This window comes from Corythoichthys intestinalis, chromosome 12 (genome assembly GCF_030265065.1).
Source record: "Corythoichthys intestinalis isolate RoL2023-P3 chromosome 12, ASM3026506v1, whole genome shotgun sequence".
Taxonomy (NCBI): domain Eukaryota; kingdom Metazoa; phylum Chordata; class Actinopteri; order Syngnathiformes; family Syngnathidae; genus Corythoichthys; species Corythoichthys intestinalis.
The window spans coordinates 30,855,582-30,871,888 of NC_080406.1; the positions used below are offsets into that span (position 1 = coordinate 30,855,582).

Here is a 16,307-nt window from a genome sequence, read left to right on the forward strand (position 1 = left end):
TTTCGGCAGAACCGCTACTAGTCGCCGTCATTACCCGATCGTCATGGGCGTGTCATAACAACGCGAGAGCTAACAAAACCACTGTAATGCACGCTCCGTCACGTTTTCTTCACAGCCCAAAACGAAACTACTAGTGGCAACGAAGCAACATGCTAAAACAATGGACAGTTTGAGCACCGACGTCCAGCGATTTATTTTCAACGCACCCAGAAAACAAAAGTCGGACTTTGAAGTGAGGAAGGCCGCCAGATTTGTTTGCATGAGACAGAGCTACTGTGAAGTGTGGAGTGGTACAGAGATCGTGAGTTTTTAACCCTGAAAAATAACCCACTACAATGGTGGAAAGGGCAGCACGACCCTCTGGAGATTTTTTTTTTTCACGAAACAGTCTACTTAAACATAAACGTGGATTAGTTGATCTTCCTCAAGAAAAAAATCTGCCCTTCAAAAAAGATATGGACAGTGATGAGGAGTAAAAAATGTGGAAATACAAGCATAAGTGAAAGACTTTGCTGTGTATAAGGTTAAAGTAATGATTATTGACCTGTCTGTCTAAAATGCCACATTTTTATTCCCCCAATTATACCAGTGGTAAAGCATAATTTATTATGTATTTATAATAACATTGCAGGTTTAATTCTTTTTTTCTAGAGCTGCTGCATATAATTAATATTTTTTGTTTGTAAGATGTTTACGTTCAAAGTTTGCACTTAAATTACCTCTTGTGTTCAAAACACCAGGAAATACAGTAATTGAATTACTGCACTTTATTGTTGTCTGTCACTGGAGATTTATTATCAATCCCATCCAACAAAATGACGGTCATATAGTAAGCCTTAATTATTTTTTTCATTAAAAAAAAATGAAACATAACATTGGTATGAAATTTTGTTGTTTAATTTTGCTATTAGAAATGTGGTCTTTTTTATATGTTTAAAATACTGTACGAACACACACAACAAATGTTTACTATCGTATCGTTTTCACTCTGTATCGAACCGTATCGTTCTTAAACTGTATCGAATCGCTCGGCCATAAAAACGTATCGTTTTTTTTAATCGAATCGTAACCTATGTATCTAGATACATATCGAATCGGCTTCATGCCAAAGATTCCCAACCCTAGTTTTAACGTGATATGGTTCGTGGCTTTTCACGTTTAACATTTTTAACGTTAAATTTCATGTTTTACGGTTAACATGAGAAGTTTCACAGTTCCTGTCTAATTGAAATGTAAAACTAAGTCAAAATCTTGGTCTTTATTTCGATAGAAAGAGATAATTTTTCTTTCCACTGGCATTACAGCGCCGCACAAATATGTTTAGTAAATTTAATTGCATGAGCAAATATGCAGGTTGAGTTTCCACCACTTCCGAAATGCACACATTCTCCAAGACAATGAGACATGATTTAAAATACATAAGTACAGTCATTTTATGTACTTTTATGATGTGTTTAAAGATAAGAGAATTTTCACATTATTTCCAAAGTAAACTACGATTTTTCTCGACGCTAATCAACGCCGAATTGAGTTCTACAATTTCATTGAACGCCACATCGACTCTTTCTCGAGTGACGTCATCACACAGCGACTCCCTACGCATGGCCATAGTGAGGAGACACCAGCCCGAGCCAGGTGAGATCAATTTTTTCTTTTAATAAAAAGAACAATTCCTTCACGTTCCCATTTTTTGAACAGCAAATAGTTCTTTCTTGGTTCTCCGTAGGTCAGCATGAGCGATAGTGACGACGACGTGCCGACGTTATCCGCTCACACGCTTGCGGCTCTGCGTGAGTTTTACGAGGAGAACCAAGGCAAGAACATCTGCGATGTCTCTACGCCCGCCGACCACTTCGCCGTGGGAGCCGTGGAGGAGGACTGGGTGAGCGCCCTTTTGAATTTTCAACAGCGGAAAGCCCTCGCTTTGTCCCGGCGTACCCTTTTAATTTCGGTGTTTTTGACTTTTGTTTGTGAAGAGGATGAGTCAATTCTGGTACACTGACGACACTGCAACACGATTGGCCGAGGAGCTTGAAGAACAAGCTGGAGAAGGAGGAAGGTAAACAAAATACCATTTTCCAAATCACAAACTCAAAAGATGAAAACGCATCTAGTAGGGCTGAACGATACTGGAAAAAACTAACATTGCGATTTTTGGGGAGGGGGTTGCCATATATATTGCGATATTAAAACAGGAAAAATTTACACTAGATTTGAATAGCTCTTTTTGGGTAGACTTTGATTGGCTCATTAAAACCACATTGTATTTATTAGAGACATCCCGATCCGATCACATGATTACAAATCAGGCCGATCGAGCCATTTTTCAGAGGATTGGAATTGGGTGAAAACGATAGGGCATAGACTTCATAATTGAAGCCACTTAGCACCGCCTTCAAGCAGGGGCCCATCCCACAATCCGCTTCAGTTATTCGCAGTCGGTCGCAGCGACACATGTGGCGATTCAACGCTGGATTTAGGATAAAAGTATGAAAGCTGTACCGCATACAAACAGGAATGATTGTCTCAGGAGTGATTTGTTCGAGGATTCAAGGTAATTATTATATTTTAGTACTATGCATACATTTTGAAACATGAAAAAAATCAATGGGAGAAATTAGCCGCTACGGCATTGGCGTCATAGCTCACAATATTTATGTAAAATAAATGCTAACTGCCCGGTTCTTTGGTCTTTTCACAAATAGTCGAGACTGTTTTACATCCATATCTATTAAGAGTTCAGCATGTATTCACAAGCATTTCAATGGAAAAAGCTCTTTGTTGTGGTAAGGCGGCGCCACACTGACTTAAAGATGAGCAGCACATTCGACATATTTACGTAAAATAAATAATACTGCCTTTTTTTTTTTAGTTTTGTTTTAACAAATAATCGAGACAGTTTTACATCCATATCTATAAAGAATTCAGGGATTTAAGCATTTATTCACAAAAATTTAAACGTAAAAAGCTCTTGGTTGTGGTAAGGCTGCACCACAGTGTCTTAAATGCTAACTGCCCGTTTTTTTTTTGTTTTTTTTTTTATGCTTTTAACCAAAAATCGAGACTGTTTTACATCCATATCTATAAAGAATTGAGGGATTTACGCATTTATCCACAAGAATTTTCAACGTAAAAAGCTCTTTGTCCGTGTCCACTTGGTCAGCTTTGACAGAGATAGGCCCCCTATTAATCGGCCCCTCAGTACCATTATGAAGTCTAAGGATAGGGTTATTAATTAAAAAATAAAAAACGATATCTATGTTTTACTGCTTCATGCTCGTACAGCCTCTCACCGTCCTTCCTTAAAGGGTATGACAACACCTGGGGAAATGCTAATATTCCATCATTTATCCATCAACGCATGCCTTTTGAATTCATATCATGCCACTTCGTGTAACTATACACATCGCAACACCAAGAAAATGATAGAAAATAGGTCGATTGTCAAGCTAAAACGACCCGCCCCCGAGATGCCAGAAATCTAGCATATTGTGTGCGTGACGTCACTATAAGGAAACAACCGGCTCAGTGCTTAGTACTGAATGGCGGCGATGATGGCGGACAATTTTGTTTCTAGTTGCAGCGACGAATCCGACGTAACGAACATTCTTCTAATGGTGACGAGGAGCGTTATGAACCTTTCTTTGGTGTTTTGGGTTATCAATTTGAGCCCAAACGAAAGCCAATGCAGCCTAATGAAAGGATCATTGAGAGGAGCAATCACACTGATGAAACACCGGCGGCAACAGAAACACCGAATGGTTTGTTTTGCATTTCTTTTTGTGAAGCTGATACATCGTGACAGCAAAATAAAGTAGTGTATAGAATAATTATCATTTATTGTGCCATCATCGGTTTTCGCTCTGCCAACCGACACAAATATGAATGGGATTAGAGGATTTGTTGTATATATTTTACGAGCGATATTTTATACATGTGTCCAGTCCTATATCCAATGCGTGATATGTTTTTTATTATAAAAGAGTACTCACTCTGGCCATTTTCCTCCTTTGCTTTGCCTGGGGTGGTGGGGTGGTCTCATCAGAGCCAGTCATCGTCCTCTTTCTTGATATCTCGGGACATTTAGGTGGCTGCGCGTGTAAGTGGGCACCGCATCTGCTTTCAGCAGCAATTTCTTAGCAAAACCTGATTTCATTTGTCCATAGTTCGAATAGCTTTCAGGTGTAAAATGCACACCACACAAAACCGTGCCGGAGGCTGGGTCTGCATAATTAGCCCTCTTAGCACTGATGAACTTTACTCATTGTCTGTGTAGTCCAGCTCTTTTTCTCGCGTTCGGGAACTCATGGGTACTACGTTGCGACAAATGGCTATTTGTAAACCACATAGCATGACAGGTTTGAACCATTTTAGCGATTTTTTGATAAAACACGAACGCAACTCTCTCGTCGATAAACAACGATGGCACCTGCCTCGACCTTTTGTTTCCTTGTTATGACGTCTCCGCCGCATTCGGCTGTTTCCGGAATACTTTCGGAAATGTTCATACTTTTCGATCTATTTTCGATAATTGCTCATGAATGCGATTTTTTTTTGTTTATTTATTAATATTTGTTATCTTGCCACATAACGGTTCTATTGATATCTCACAGCCACTTAGTGTTTTAATACCCTTTAAAAGCAGTGCGACCAAACTGTTTTTCTTGGTCACCAGTGCAGCTGGCGTTTGGTACTTGAAGTTAACGATGATTGACAGGTTTGTAGCTTTGATCTGGCCAGAGATGCCTCGGTAGTTCTATAATCAAAGGCACAAATGCGTAAACCATCGTTAAGCTTGGTACACAGTTTGAAATGTACTGTGGCAACTCATTCATTGTGTGAGAGGCTGTTCTCTGCAGCATTAGCGTCAAAAAAAAATTCTGTATCTGATTGGGAGACTCTCAAAATCAGGTGACTTGGACTCTGATGCAAAAATATGAGATGGGAAATTCTTAGTATTCATATACTACTGATTAATCCAGGCTAAGGGGGTTCATCTGTGAATGATGAAGATTTTTGTATATAAAATGGATCCAGGAAACCATGTCACTGCACAATTGCTGCTTTCATGAAAAAAGAAACAACAATCGCACGGACTGCAATGGGACTGTTGCGCATGCACACATTGTGATGGCGATGTTCAAACGATATATTGTGCAGGCCTAGCATATAGTCTACATTTGTACAACTGCCAATTATCGTTTTCAAAACATTACACATGTAAGGCCCACCTCTGAACTTCTTCTGTACATTTTGCAGAATCGCATGTGTTAGCGCCCCCAGCGTTTACCAGAAGCTAAAGCAGCTCAGCGGTGCCGTATCGGCAACAGTTTTCGAATATGACCGGCGCTTCGCGGTCTACGGCGACGAATTCGTCTTCTACGACTACAACGAGCCGCTGGGTCCGGCAGAACGCGGCGTGGAACCTTGCAGCTTTGACGTGGTGATGGTGGACCCTCCTTACCTCTCAGAGGAGTGTCTCAGTAAAGTGGCCCGCACCGTCAAGTACCTGAGCAAAGGAAAAGTTCTGTTGTGCACAGGTCAGAATTTACAGGTGTAAGAAGTCCAATCCATTGTGACTGGGAGTGTCGACTGGAAGATAAGCACTAAATGCCAGTCCTCCCAGTTTAAATGAATTGTTGAATGAGTTAATTTTCGTTCTGAATAGGGGTGTGACAAAATATCGAAATGGTGATATGCTCCTGTCAAGAATCGAGATATCGTTTAAAAAAGGTGTCAATTAAAAAATTTAAAAAAAAAAAAAAAAAAAAGGCTGCCATTGACAGTGCTCGACGCCCAATCCATTTAGACTGGGAACGTTCGTTCATTCAAAACCAGAGCATTCACAGACATTCGGTCTGATTTTTCGGGGCATTTACAGGTCACTTGCTGTTCATTTTTGGGCATTTACAGGTCATTTCCTGTTGAGTTTGAGTCACAGCCTATTCATTTGGGTGATTCTCACCTGTTCTGTAATGCAAAATAAACAGGATGTGACCCATAAAATACCCCAAAATCAACAGGAAGTAACTGATAATCAACAGGTAAATGACCTTAAATGGTCAAAATTACCTCGTTGCCTGGCATTGGCTGCCACTAACGGCCATAGACGTTCAATCTGTTTGAAGTAGGAGGGATGGCAGCGAATGAACGAACGTTCTTTTGCTGCCACCCTCCCAGTTCAAATGGATTGGACGTCTACTAGTAATAAACTCATTCCAATTCACAACAGAAGCTTGTTTTTCTGGTTATTAGTTTTTTGTAGAATATCCTAGAATGATTTCCTGACCAATGTATCGATAATCGTTGTATCGCCATATCGTCAGATCATCGTTATCATATCGTAAGGTACCAAGAAATTCCCACTCCTAGTTCTAAATGCGTCATGTTTGGATTCAGCTTAGCATATTATTGAGTATCAAATTTGTCTTGTTTTCAGGTGCTGTCATGGAGAATGTGGCCAAACAACTCCTGAACGTCGACATGTGCCGCTTCCTGCCGCAGCACCGCCGCAATTTGTCCAACGATTTCCGATGTTTCGTCAATTACCCGTCGCGTCTTCTCTCTGGCTGAGGTGCGGCAAAGAGGGGGCTGGACTATGGGATGAGATGAATCTCAAAATTTTGATGTTTACAAATCGTCAACCTCGTTTTTTCAAAAGGATTACAAATGTTTTGTCTATATATATATATATATATACATATATATATATATATATGTATATATATATATACATATATATATATATATATATATATATATATATATATACATATATATATATATATATATATAAACACGTTCACGTTTTTGGTTTCCTGAAAACTGAAACAGCAACTTTGGCCAATTATTTAATGGTGTCGAAATATACATTTCTGTGATGAAGGAATCCGCAAAAATTCTCACGTTTTTAAATGTTGGAACTAGGGCTGCAACAAATGATTATTTTCCTAATCAAATAATCTGATAAATGTCACTTTCAATTACCTTCACAATTTATGTTGAAGTTGTTTTTCGGCATGTTTTAAGTAGCAAAAAAGACAAAATGGATGACTATTTCATTCAACTGTGTCAATGATCAAATTCGTTGGCAACTAATCGGTCGATTTAATCGGTTGGTTATTGCAGCCTTATTAGGAAGCTAGTTTAGAGATGTGAACTGTTGTTTTTCCACAGTAAAAGCAGATTTTTGTTCATGTCCGACTTTAAAAAAAATATAATGAAGAAATCTGGTAATATTTTCAACTGAGAAGTTACAGTGCCCTCCATAATTATTGGCATCCCTGTTTAAGATGTGTTTTTTAGCTTGTAATTCTTTTCCCCCCAAATAATATGGGACCTTAATGGAAAAAAAGAGAAAAATCCAACCGTCAATACAAGTGCATTTATTCAGTGGGGGAAAAAATCCCACATAAAGAAATAATTGACATCGAATAATGTGTGTCACAATTATTAGCACCCCTGGTGTTAATACTTTGTACAACCCCCTTTGGCCAACAAAACAGCACCTAATCTTCTATAATGTTTCACAAGATGGGAAAAGACAGAAGAGCAGACAGTCCCAGTGCTTTGGTCAGATGAGACCAAGATTGAGCTTTTTGGCGACAAACACACTAAGTGGGTCTGGCGTTCCACGAAAGATGCGCATGCTGAAAAGCACCTCATACCCACTGTGAAGTATGGGGGTGGGTCAGTGATGCTGTGGGGCTGTTTCGCTTCCAAAGGCCCTGGGAACCTTGTTAGGGTGCATGGCATCATGAATGCTTTGAAATACCAGGACATTTTAAATTAAAATCTGTTGCCCTCTGCCCGAAAGCTGAAGATGGGTCGTCACTGGGTCTTTCAGCAAGACAATGAACCTAAACATATGTTCAAATCTACACAGAAATGGTTGACCAGACACAAAATCAAGCTCCTCCCAAGGCCATCTCAGTCCCCAGACCTTGTTTTGTTGGCAAAAGGGGGTTGTACAAAGTTTTAACACCAGGGGTGCTAATAATTGTGACACACATTATTTGATGTCATAATTTTTTCTTTGTGGGATTTTTTCCCCACTGAATGAATGCACTTGTATTGAAGGTTGGATTTTTCTCTTTTTTTCCATTAAGGTCCCATATTATTTGAATTTTAAAAAATATCCGAAGCTAAAAAACACATCTTTTTCAGGGGTGCCAATAATTATGGAGGGCACTGTATATGTACCTTAGCTGGGGATTTCCTTATTTATGAAGCAGATTCTAAAATATAGACTCAGGATATTCACAACATTATTCCAATTCACTATTACGTCACTTACCCGTATTGGCCTGAATATAAGACTTTGTTTTTTGCATTGAAATAAGACTGATAAAGTGGGGCTCGTCTTATATTCGCGGTTTAGACATACCAATTCACGACGCTAGATGGCGCCAGATATCATTAAAGCAATGTTCTGTCATGACCGATCCAAGCTACTCTAGAGTTTAACCAGTTTGCATTTTATTGCAATGTTTTTCGTTGTTCAGATTTGTTTCAAGACTACAGTTAGACTTTTCTTTGATTGTTAATGCAGTTATTGCAGTTTTGTTTCATCACAATAGATCGGTTTATTTATATTTCAAAAACCAGAAGCCATTCATTTACGAATGTGATTGCACTTTAGTTTACATATTTAAATGTTCAGATAGTAAGGTTTGAATGAGGCAAAATAACATGCTTTTTCTCAAATATATTGTTATAATTTGTTTCAGATGTACTGTAATTATTTTCTGTATAAAAATTTGGTGTTCAAAAAGTCTTTTTTTTCCAAACTTGAGTCTTGAAAAAGAGAGGGTCGTCTTATACTCAGGGCCGTCTTATATTCGGGCCAATACGGTACATCGTAAAGCTTTGACGAAGTGTTGGTAGCCTATAAATTGATAATGATTTGATGTAGATGAGCCAAAATATGAAGAATTTTCTTTTCCTGATTTGTAAAACATTCTAAAACACAAGATGCTTTTAATATTGTGGATTTTAAAGGAGGCGAAGCACTACGTGAAGTAAGTAGCAGTTTATTCAGCTACTTCTCGTAGTAATAGTACGAGGAAAAAGTCATACTATTACTACGAGGGGGAAAAAAATGGAACTGTTAAGAGTATGCTGTCGAGAACTCGTTTTTGTTAGCAGGTGTTTACGGTAAGCGATTGCGTGATCAAATTTATTCCTATACAAGTATGTAGATCGTTAGCATCCAGAGCTGCCGTGTGCTTTACGTACAGTACAGGCCAAAAGTTTGGACACCTTGTTGGATATACCTTTGTATTCTTTATTTTCATGACCATTCACATAAATTCTCACCGAAGGTAATAAAATTATAAATGTTAATATAAATTATGTACTTAGGAAAAAAAGGTGAAATAATGAAATACATGGATAATATTCTAGTATCTTACTTTTTTTGCACTTTTGCCATTCTCTTGATGAGCTTCAAGAGGGAGTCACCGAAAATGGTTTATGACTTCACAAGTATGCCTTTTCGGGGTTGGTCAGATGAATGTATTGCTTTATGGGGTTAGGACCTTCATTTAAGTTGCATTGAACTAGGTGTGTCCAAATTTGTGACCTGTACTGTATAATTAAGATGTACAGTGAAACAGCAGTTTTATTATTTTTGCAGATATCCTGTGGTACTTCGATGCGGTTTGCCTTAACAGAGACGTTTTTGTGGGCTGCTCTTGTGAGCCTCCATGACCGAGACAGTGCTTCCTTACCCAATCGGAACCGGAACTCCAATAGGTAGCCTTCTTTACACGCAAACGCGCTGTCCAGAATTTTTTGCATAGTTCCTCTGTCTGCGTGGGTTTTGCTGAATACTCCACCCACCTCCTTTTCTACATCAATAGTATGTTTATTTTAAAGTCGTCCGATGAAAACCAAAAAATTTTACTGTCAAGTATTAATCTGCATATGAAACTTTACTGTGCTACTTCAGGCAATGTTTGTAATTTATTAGATTTATGGTTGTTAGTTTACCTATGCACACAGTGAACCATACGGCACAATTCCATTTTACAGTTAAAAGCAAATGGCTTTTAGCATTACTTCATAAATTAACAGTAACATTTTTAAATGAATGCTTAGGTTGCAATTCTTAGATATGCTTTCTATCGCCAGTTGACGTGGTGGATGCATTGCAGACTGGTGAGAAAAATCCACAGTGATTCCTGCATGTGCAGTTCAAAAGACAATACAAAGGTTCAAATATGTAGAAAATGATACAAAAGTAGATGAATCATGAAGAGATTTTATTCAGAACTTTAATATTTTGTATTGGAATTTTGAAGTCACTGGATTTTAAATAAACGCTGGTGTGAACATTGAATTGAACACCTTTAATGTCATCATTCAGAATGCACAACGAGAAGAGAACTACGGCGGATGATGTTGAACATAGGTATGTAATGATAGGTGAACTACTTGTAACGTGAGAATTTCTTTGATCTGTGCAGTCTTTTCTTTTGGCGCCATATGAGTTATAAGTTCTGTAACGTCCCTGCCCGGGTTTTAATCTGATACAGAGGAGAGAACATCTGCCATCATAGCCATCATGTATCTGTAGTCCTTCTGAACAGCCGCTGGTCTTTCCCTCAATCTCTTCTGGCGCCATGAGATTTTGAACTTGGGTTCACTGACAATCTCCCCATCTTGGTTAACAGCCTGTTTAAAGACGTACATGGAAAAAGGATTAAAAAAAAATATGTGAGTATTATTTAGAAGATTTGGCATTTTGCACTTGATTTCAGCTTTAGTTTGTATATTGATTTTTAGTTGTATAGTTTAATAGGGACAGCTATAAAACACAGACCAACTAAAAGCAGCAATCCCACACAAGCATCATTGTATTTGTGCTAAATTGAAACACCTGTCTGTATTCTGTAGAGCGGCATTTGTAAAACAATAACGATAACATAAAAAGGTGAGCGAAACATAAGGATGAACTTGGCAAAAAGGTTAACAATATAACATACTGTAACAGAGTCGCAGAAAATTGTCACTTTTGAATGAATGTAAAAGATGCGGAATGGAGATAAATGGAGTTGGTGACAAAAATTTGCCAGATGACACCTGATGACATTAATACTCATGACAGTGTCATGTCATAATTATGACACTTTCATTACGCCACTGTCATAGTGGTACCAAATTTGTTAACTTATTGATGTTTTCTCTGGTCTGACTCAGTCATCTGCTTGCACATGCATTACTCCAATTGATTAAAATGGTGGCTCTGCCTTTTCTTTGCCTCTTGCTTTATTTTGACTCGAGTGTTTAAACTACTGTGGTTCCACAGGGACCGCGACTTAACCTGGGACACCACAAAAAGTATACGAATTTTCAGCACCATGGAAAGCGAGGTGACCACTACCTGTTTGTAACCTCCTCCTGCCCGTCTTCTTTCCAACCCCGGAACTTACACTACTGTCTGGAATACCACCCTGGGTTATAGCTGAATTCAAAAGGATTTAGTTGCTTTTTTAGAATTGGTAAATAAATGAGTTTTAAGTGATCACATAGTGAGATTTCAAGTGACATAACCGAGAAAATGATAGTTCACCCACCTGTTCCGCGTTTGCATTGTTGTTATGATCCAGAGCAGCAAGCATGGAGGCATGGATCATCACGTCATATCCAAAATGAGTTCTCTTTGGAAGGTATTTGAGGTACATGGAGCGGTATGCCTGAAACAAATTCAAATAGACCAGAATAGATACATGAGTCACATGCTGCCTTACAAATTATATTAATAAGGAATCTTTTTGAACATTTATATGTTTGAACTGGACGTGTGCCAATTACCGGTTTCAAGGTATACCGTGGTATGAAAACGTCACGGTTACAAAACCGCAAAAATTTTCCATCATACAGTCTCTACAGTATTAGATATTTTTCATGTCCCAAAAATGCATGGGGAAATCCCTCGCTTACAGCTGTAAGGCTTAACACTCCCCCACCGGTTGTTGCTCAGTGTCAGAGAATCAGCTTTGCTACACGATGGCTGGAGGAGGTGAAACTCCTGAACTTTTTCCCCCCATCGAAGAAAACAAAATTGCTGTTATGGGAATACTTTGGTGGCAGAAAAGTTACAGACGGCCGCGGCTTAGAGGAGGAGCGCCAGCCAACATGTAAAACATGTTTGTGGAGGGTGGCTGCCGAGGAGGCAATACCTCCAATATGTCGCATTTATACAAAATTAAACGTTAGTAATCACAAGGCCTGTCGCGATAAATTTTAGTAGTATTGTCTCATAAATTATTGCAATATGCGATATTGTTTTTTTTTTTTTTAACCTATTCAACCACACATATAGTGACAATACATCCTAATAAATCAATTGAAATGCAATAAATTGTTATTCTTAAATAAAACACAATGCATGAGTCATTTTAAAGCTAGTTAGGTGCAGAATATGAAATAGGTGAGAAACCCACTGTCATTTTTGTTGTCTGCCAATTACAGCCTATTAAAAGTGTTAATTTGATCCAAAATGACTGTCATCTTGTCCTGCAAAGTGTGCATGCAACAAATTTGAAGCCAAACCATCATTTATTACAGCATTGCCAATCAGATTTTTCATAATGGGTGTCATTTCAAATTTAACCTTAGTGTAGAATCTGAAGTATATGCAATTGCCTCCAGAAATCTGAACATGACATGCATTTATTTCGAAATGTTCAACGGAAGTACGTTTGCGAAGCCACTAACCGTAAGCTTTACACTCAGTAAAAAAACAAAACAAAATGCGCTTCTCTTTCGTCATGCATGTTGTATCAGTAATAGATTATAGTTTTTTTTTTTCTTTCTTTTGTTCGCATCGCTTGCAAATTTTTTAATCCAGCGAGTTTTCATGTTTGATGTGTCACCTTTTAACCACAATTTTGCATTGTGGAGAAGGTTGTCAATGTTTTATCGCAGACTAAATTAGTTAGTACATTCTTTTTTTTCCAATAGCCTCAATGTAGCAATGCTAACCTTTAACAATGTTTAATATCAAAGTGTTTCCTTACTTTGTATGATCTTTAATTCCATGAGGTGTTGATGGCCAATTAATCTGTGAAAGCTACTGGAGTCTCACATGTAATCAGCACGCAGCACACGCACGCACAAATGTATGCACGCACGCAGTGATAAATTGCAGCCTGGAAAATTACCGCCCTCATTTTTATTTACCGTGCGATAATTTGACTTATTGCATATGGCAGCAGGCTTAGTAAACACTGTCGTGAACGTTTCCCACCAGCTACGAGAGTTAACTCCAGCGTGTTTAGTGTGTCTAGCGGTAATAAAACGTGTTTTTTTTTGTCTGGCAACTGTCTGTGTTAAGAAAGTGTGTGTGTATAGTGTAAACATGATACGAGTCATACAAACTTTTATACGTTCAAAATTTTATTTAGAACATTTTGGGTTTTTTTTATTTTAACATTATCCTTATGTTCCAATTTGCAAATCTGTTTTGAAAAATAAAAATCCTGTTCAATGGATTTAAAAAAAAAAAAACATCTCAAAGTAACACATTTTAAAGCTGTAATTGCAATACCGTGATATTTTGGTTTAAGGTTATCATACCGGCACAATCCTAAATTTCAACATACCTCTAGTGATGATGTGTGAATGCACTTTGTCAGAAGATCCAGATCTCTCAAAAGCCGCTCGTCTTCAACGGTCTTCACAAGAGCTCGGTGGCCTTCGGATCCTGGCTGTAACCACCGCTTGCATCTCTGGCTTGGCTCATCCAGGGGCTTGTGAGCACAGCGGTGATAGTGTCTGTTCCCTGGCCAGTTGTGTTTGTTGGTAACGTGGTGTATCACCGACACCCACTTCTCTTTCAAGACTTGACTATCACCCCCACAGGTGTGTGCACTCCACCAGAAATGATTTACGATGGATGGGATCCACTCTCCGAGGCCCTCGCACCCCCTTTTTTTAGCGGCAGCATACAACTGTTTTGCCACTTCCTTTGCTACATGCCAGGGATTAAATTGATGGCATTTTTCTGAATTGGAAACCCGCATTTCCTTCACAATTTGTGGATGTCTATCAGTGGAGATTGTCGACACCTTCACTCCCTTTCCTTCGATGGTTTTAAGAGCTTCCTTAAAACCGTGAATCTCCATGGTATTAGAGCTAGAAACACTGGTGCAGTTTATTACCTTGAAATCAGCAACTTTATGACTATGCACATCTAAAAAAGTGTATGTGCAGTACTTTGCTGAGTGGCCAGGTGAGTCACGCCGAGCATCTCCACAAAGCACAACTTCATTTCTTGATTTCATGTTAGTTAAAACTGCACTTTGCTCATTTTCCCATGTCTTTTCAACTACGGGAAACAAAAATCTCTTCCTCAGTGTTACGTATGTGTCTTCACATATTGTTTTGAGGTTCATATTATCACAAAAACGTTTAAATTTAGCAAAATGGATGCCACTGAAGAAAACGGACGCTGCCAAAAGCAGGTTTCCTTTGCCCATGGTCCCAATATGAGTAGGCTGAGACATCCATCTGTAACAACAGCCCTTTGCACATGTAAGCTCAAATGCTAACTGTGAGCCTTCGTTTTGCAGATCTTCCACATGTTTCTGAGCAATCAGGGAACCACATTTTAAACAACGCTGAAGTAATTCTTTTAACTGTTCCTCAAAAACCAGGAAAACTTTGTCTGCGTTACCTGTGTCAGATGAAGCACGTGTGCTTTGAGAGGTCTCTGATGAACTTACATTGTCGTCCGGATCAGAATTGTGTGGTGGCTGACTGTCCTCATTCAATTCGTCATCTGACTGGAACAAATCCAGGGATCGAGTGTCCAAGTTGTTTTGTACATCCAACTGACGTCTATGTACGTAAGTGTGGTCCAAAAGTAAATCTCGGCGAGCATCAGCTGGCCACTGTACAGCTGCATCGTACTGCATCGTGTCTGAATCCGTTTGAGTGGCAGCATCACTCATATTAGGTGAATACTGAACCGACACACTTTTTTTCCAAGGAACTGACACAAGTGGATTGTTAGCTTCCTTTTTGACCGGTGGTACGCCCGGAGGCCCTGCAGGAGCGGCTTGGCCGCTTAAAAGAGCGGACAGAGTTTCTTGTTTTTGCCGCTTAATTGCGCGCATTTCACTCGCTATACGAGGTCTTTTAGGCTTCTTGTGAGGGAAAATAGTCGGAACAGCATCTGGTTTTAGTCTCCGCTTATATCCAGCCTCTCCGGTGAGCTCTTTCATAAGTTGGCGTCGGCTAAAATTTTCAAATGCGTTAGGAGAAAAATGGCGAGAACAAAGCCTTGGGTCTTTGGGAAATGATGTCTGTCTACAGGCATTTTCCCAAACTTTTCGCTTCTTCTTGTCAACAGGAAATCTGTGGAGACTCTCGTCACTCCCCTTATTGTTATTGGACTGGAATTTGCATCCAAAAGCAACACACCGAGGCATTTTACTTAGGGAGTTTGGAGAAATTGTTACCAGTCCAAAAGCGTCATCACTCCCAGTGTGCATTGCGCCCGGAAAACATGGCGCCCGTGTAGAGTTGCGACACTCTGTGATCTCGCCGCGAATGGTCACGTGGTTCACGTCGACGTGAGCAGAGCCGTGTAGAAAGAGAGTTGCGACATTGCTCGCGACCTCTTATTTACAGTTTATTTATTTAATTAACGATATGATAATGAACTGACAGACAATACAAACCAAAAACAGAACAAACCAAAAAAACAAAGTTAAACAAATAAGCCAGGGGCTATATATATATATATATATATATATAATTACGACAACATTTTCTCACATTTAGCGCCACGCATATGGAGTCACACATTTATTTAAAATAAATAAATAAATGAATAAATACATAAATAATTAAATAAATATAAAGAGAAATATATATATAAATAAATAAATAAATTGGTAAATAAATGAACGAATAAATAAATATAAAGAGAAATAAATATATAAATAAATACAAATATAACGGTATACTTTGTCATTGACATTTACTTTTGGTCATTAACAACCACAAACGGAAAAAACAATGACAATATTTTTTCATTGACTTTTACTTTCTGTCATTGAACACCACAAACTGAAAAAACAATGACAATTGTATTTTTTGGCTTTGCCTTTTCCGTTTGGCTTTTACATGCAGAGAAACGGTCTGTCAATCAAATTACGTTGGGCGGGGCTTTCCAACCAGGAATAGTAGTCGATAAATGATTTTTCCTAGTTTACCTGAAGGAAAGTGCCGTCGGTTATCGAGTTGCACGCGCAGTTTTTATGGATAGGATAGACTGGATAGATATGGATATG

At 38.7% G+C, this 16,307-nt stretch overlaps 2 protein-coding genes across 6 annotated transcripts; one reads left to right on the top strand and one right to left on the bottom strand.

The window, feature by feature from the left end:
• Nucleotides 1-1,509: 1,509 nt before the first annotated feature.
• eef1akmt1 (EEF1A lysine methyltransferase 1) lies at nt 1,510-10,583 on the top strand. Of its 3 annotated transcripts, none has more exons than XR_009066435.1 (7): nt 1,510-1,635; nt 1,727-1,882; nt 1,977-2,059; nt 5,260-5,540; nt 6,440-6,574; nt 9,638-9,756; nt 10,135-10,583. XR_009066435.1 is itself a non-coding variant. In XM_057853327.1 (6 exons), exons 2-5 carry the CDS (start codon nt 1,733-1,735, stop codon nt 6,571-6,573), a joined length of 648 nt encoding a protein of 215 aa, XP_057709310.1. In that variant the 5' UTR covers nt 1,510-1,635; nt 1,727-1,732; the 3' UTR covers nt 6,574; nt 9,638-10,583. The 3 variants fall into 3 exon arrangements, 1 of the variants encoding a protein (XP_057709310.1); XR_009066436.1 differs by having other exon boundaries at nt 10,370-10,583; XM_057853327.1 differs by having other exon boundaries at nt 9,638-10,583.
• Nucleotides 10,253-15,484, bottom strand: LOC130927468 (uncharacterized). 3 transcript variants are annotated; one of them, XM_057853325.1, is made up of 4 exons: nt 14,684-15,484; nt 13,611-14,594; nt 11,580-11,699; nt 10,261-10,677 (listed from the first exon to the last, which is right to left on the bottom strand). In XM_057853325.1, exons 2-4 carry the CDS (start codon nt 14,511-14,513, stop codon nt 10,525-10,527), a joined length of 1,176 nt encoding a protein of 391 aa, XP_057709308.1. In that variant the 5' UTR covers nt 14,514-14,594; nt 14,684-15,484; the 3' UTR covers nt 10,261-10,524. The 3 variants fall into 3 exon arrangements, with proteins under 3 accessions (XP_057709309.1, XP_057709308.1, XP_057709307.1); XM_057853326.1 differs by lacking the exon at nt 13,611-14,594 and having other exon boundaries at nt 10,253-10,677; nt 14,733-15,484; XM_057853324.1 differs by having other exon boundaries at nt 13,611-15,484.
• Nucleotides 15,485-16,307: the final 823 nt, after the last annotated feature.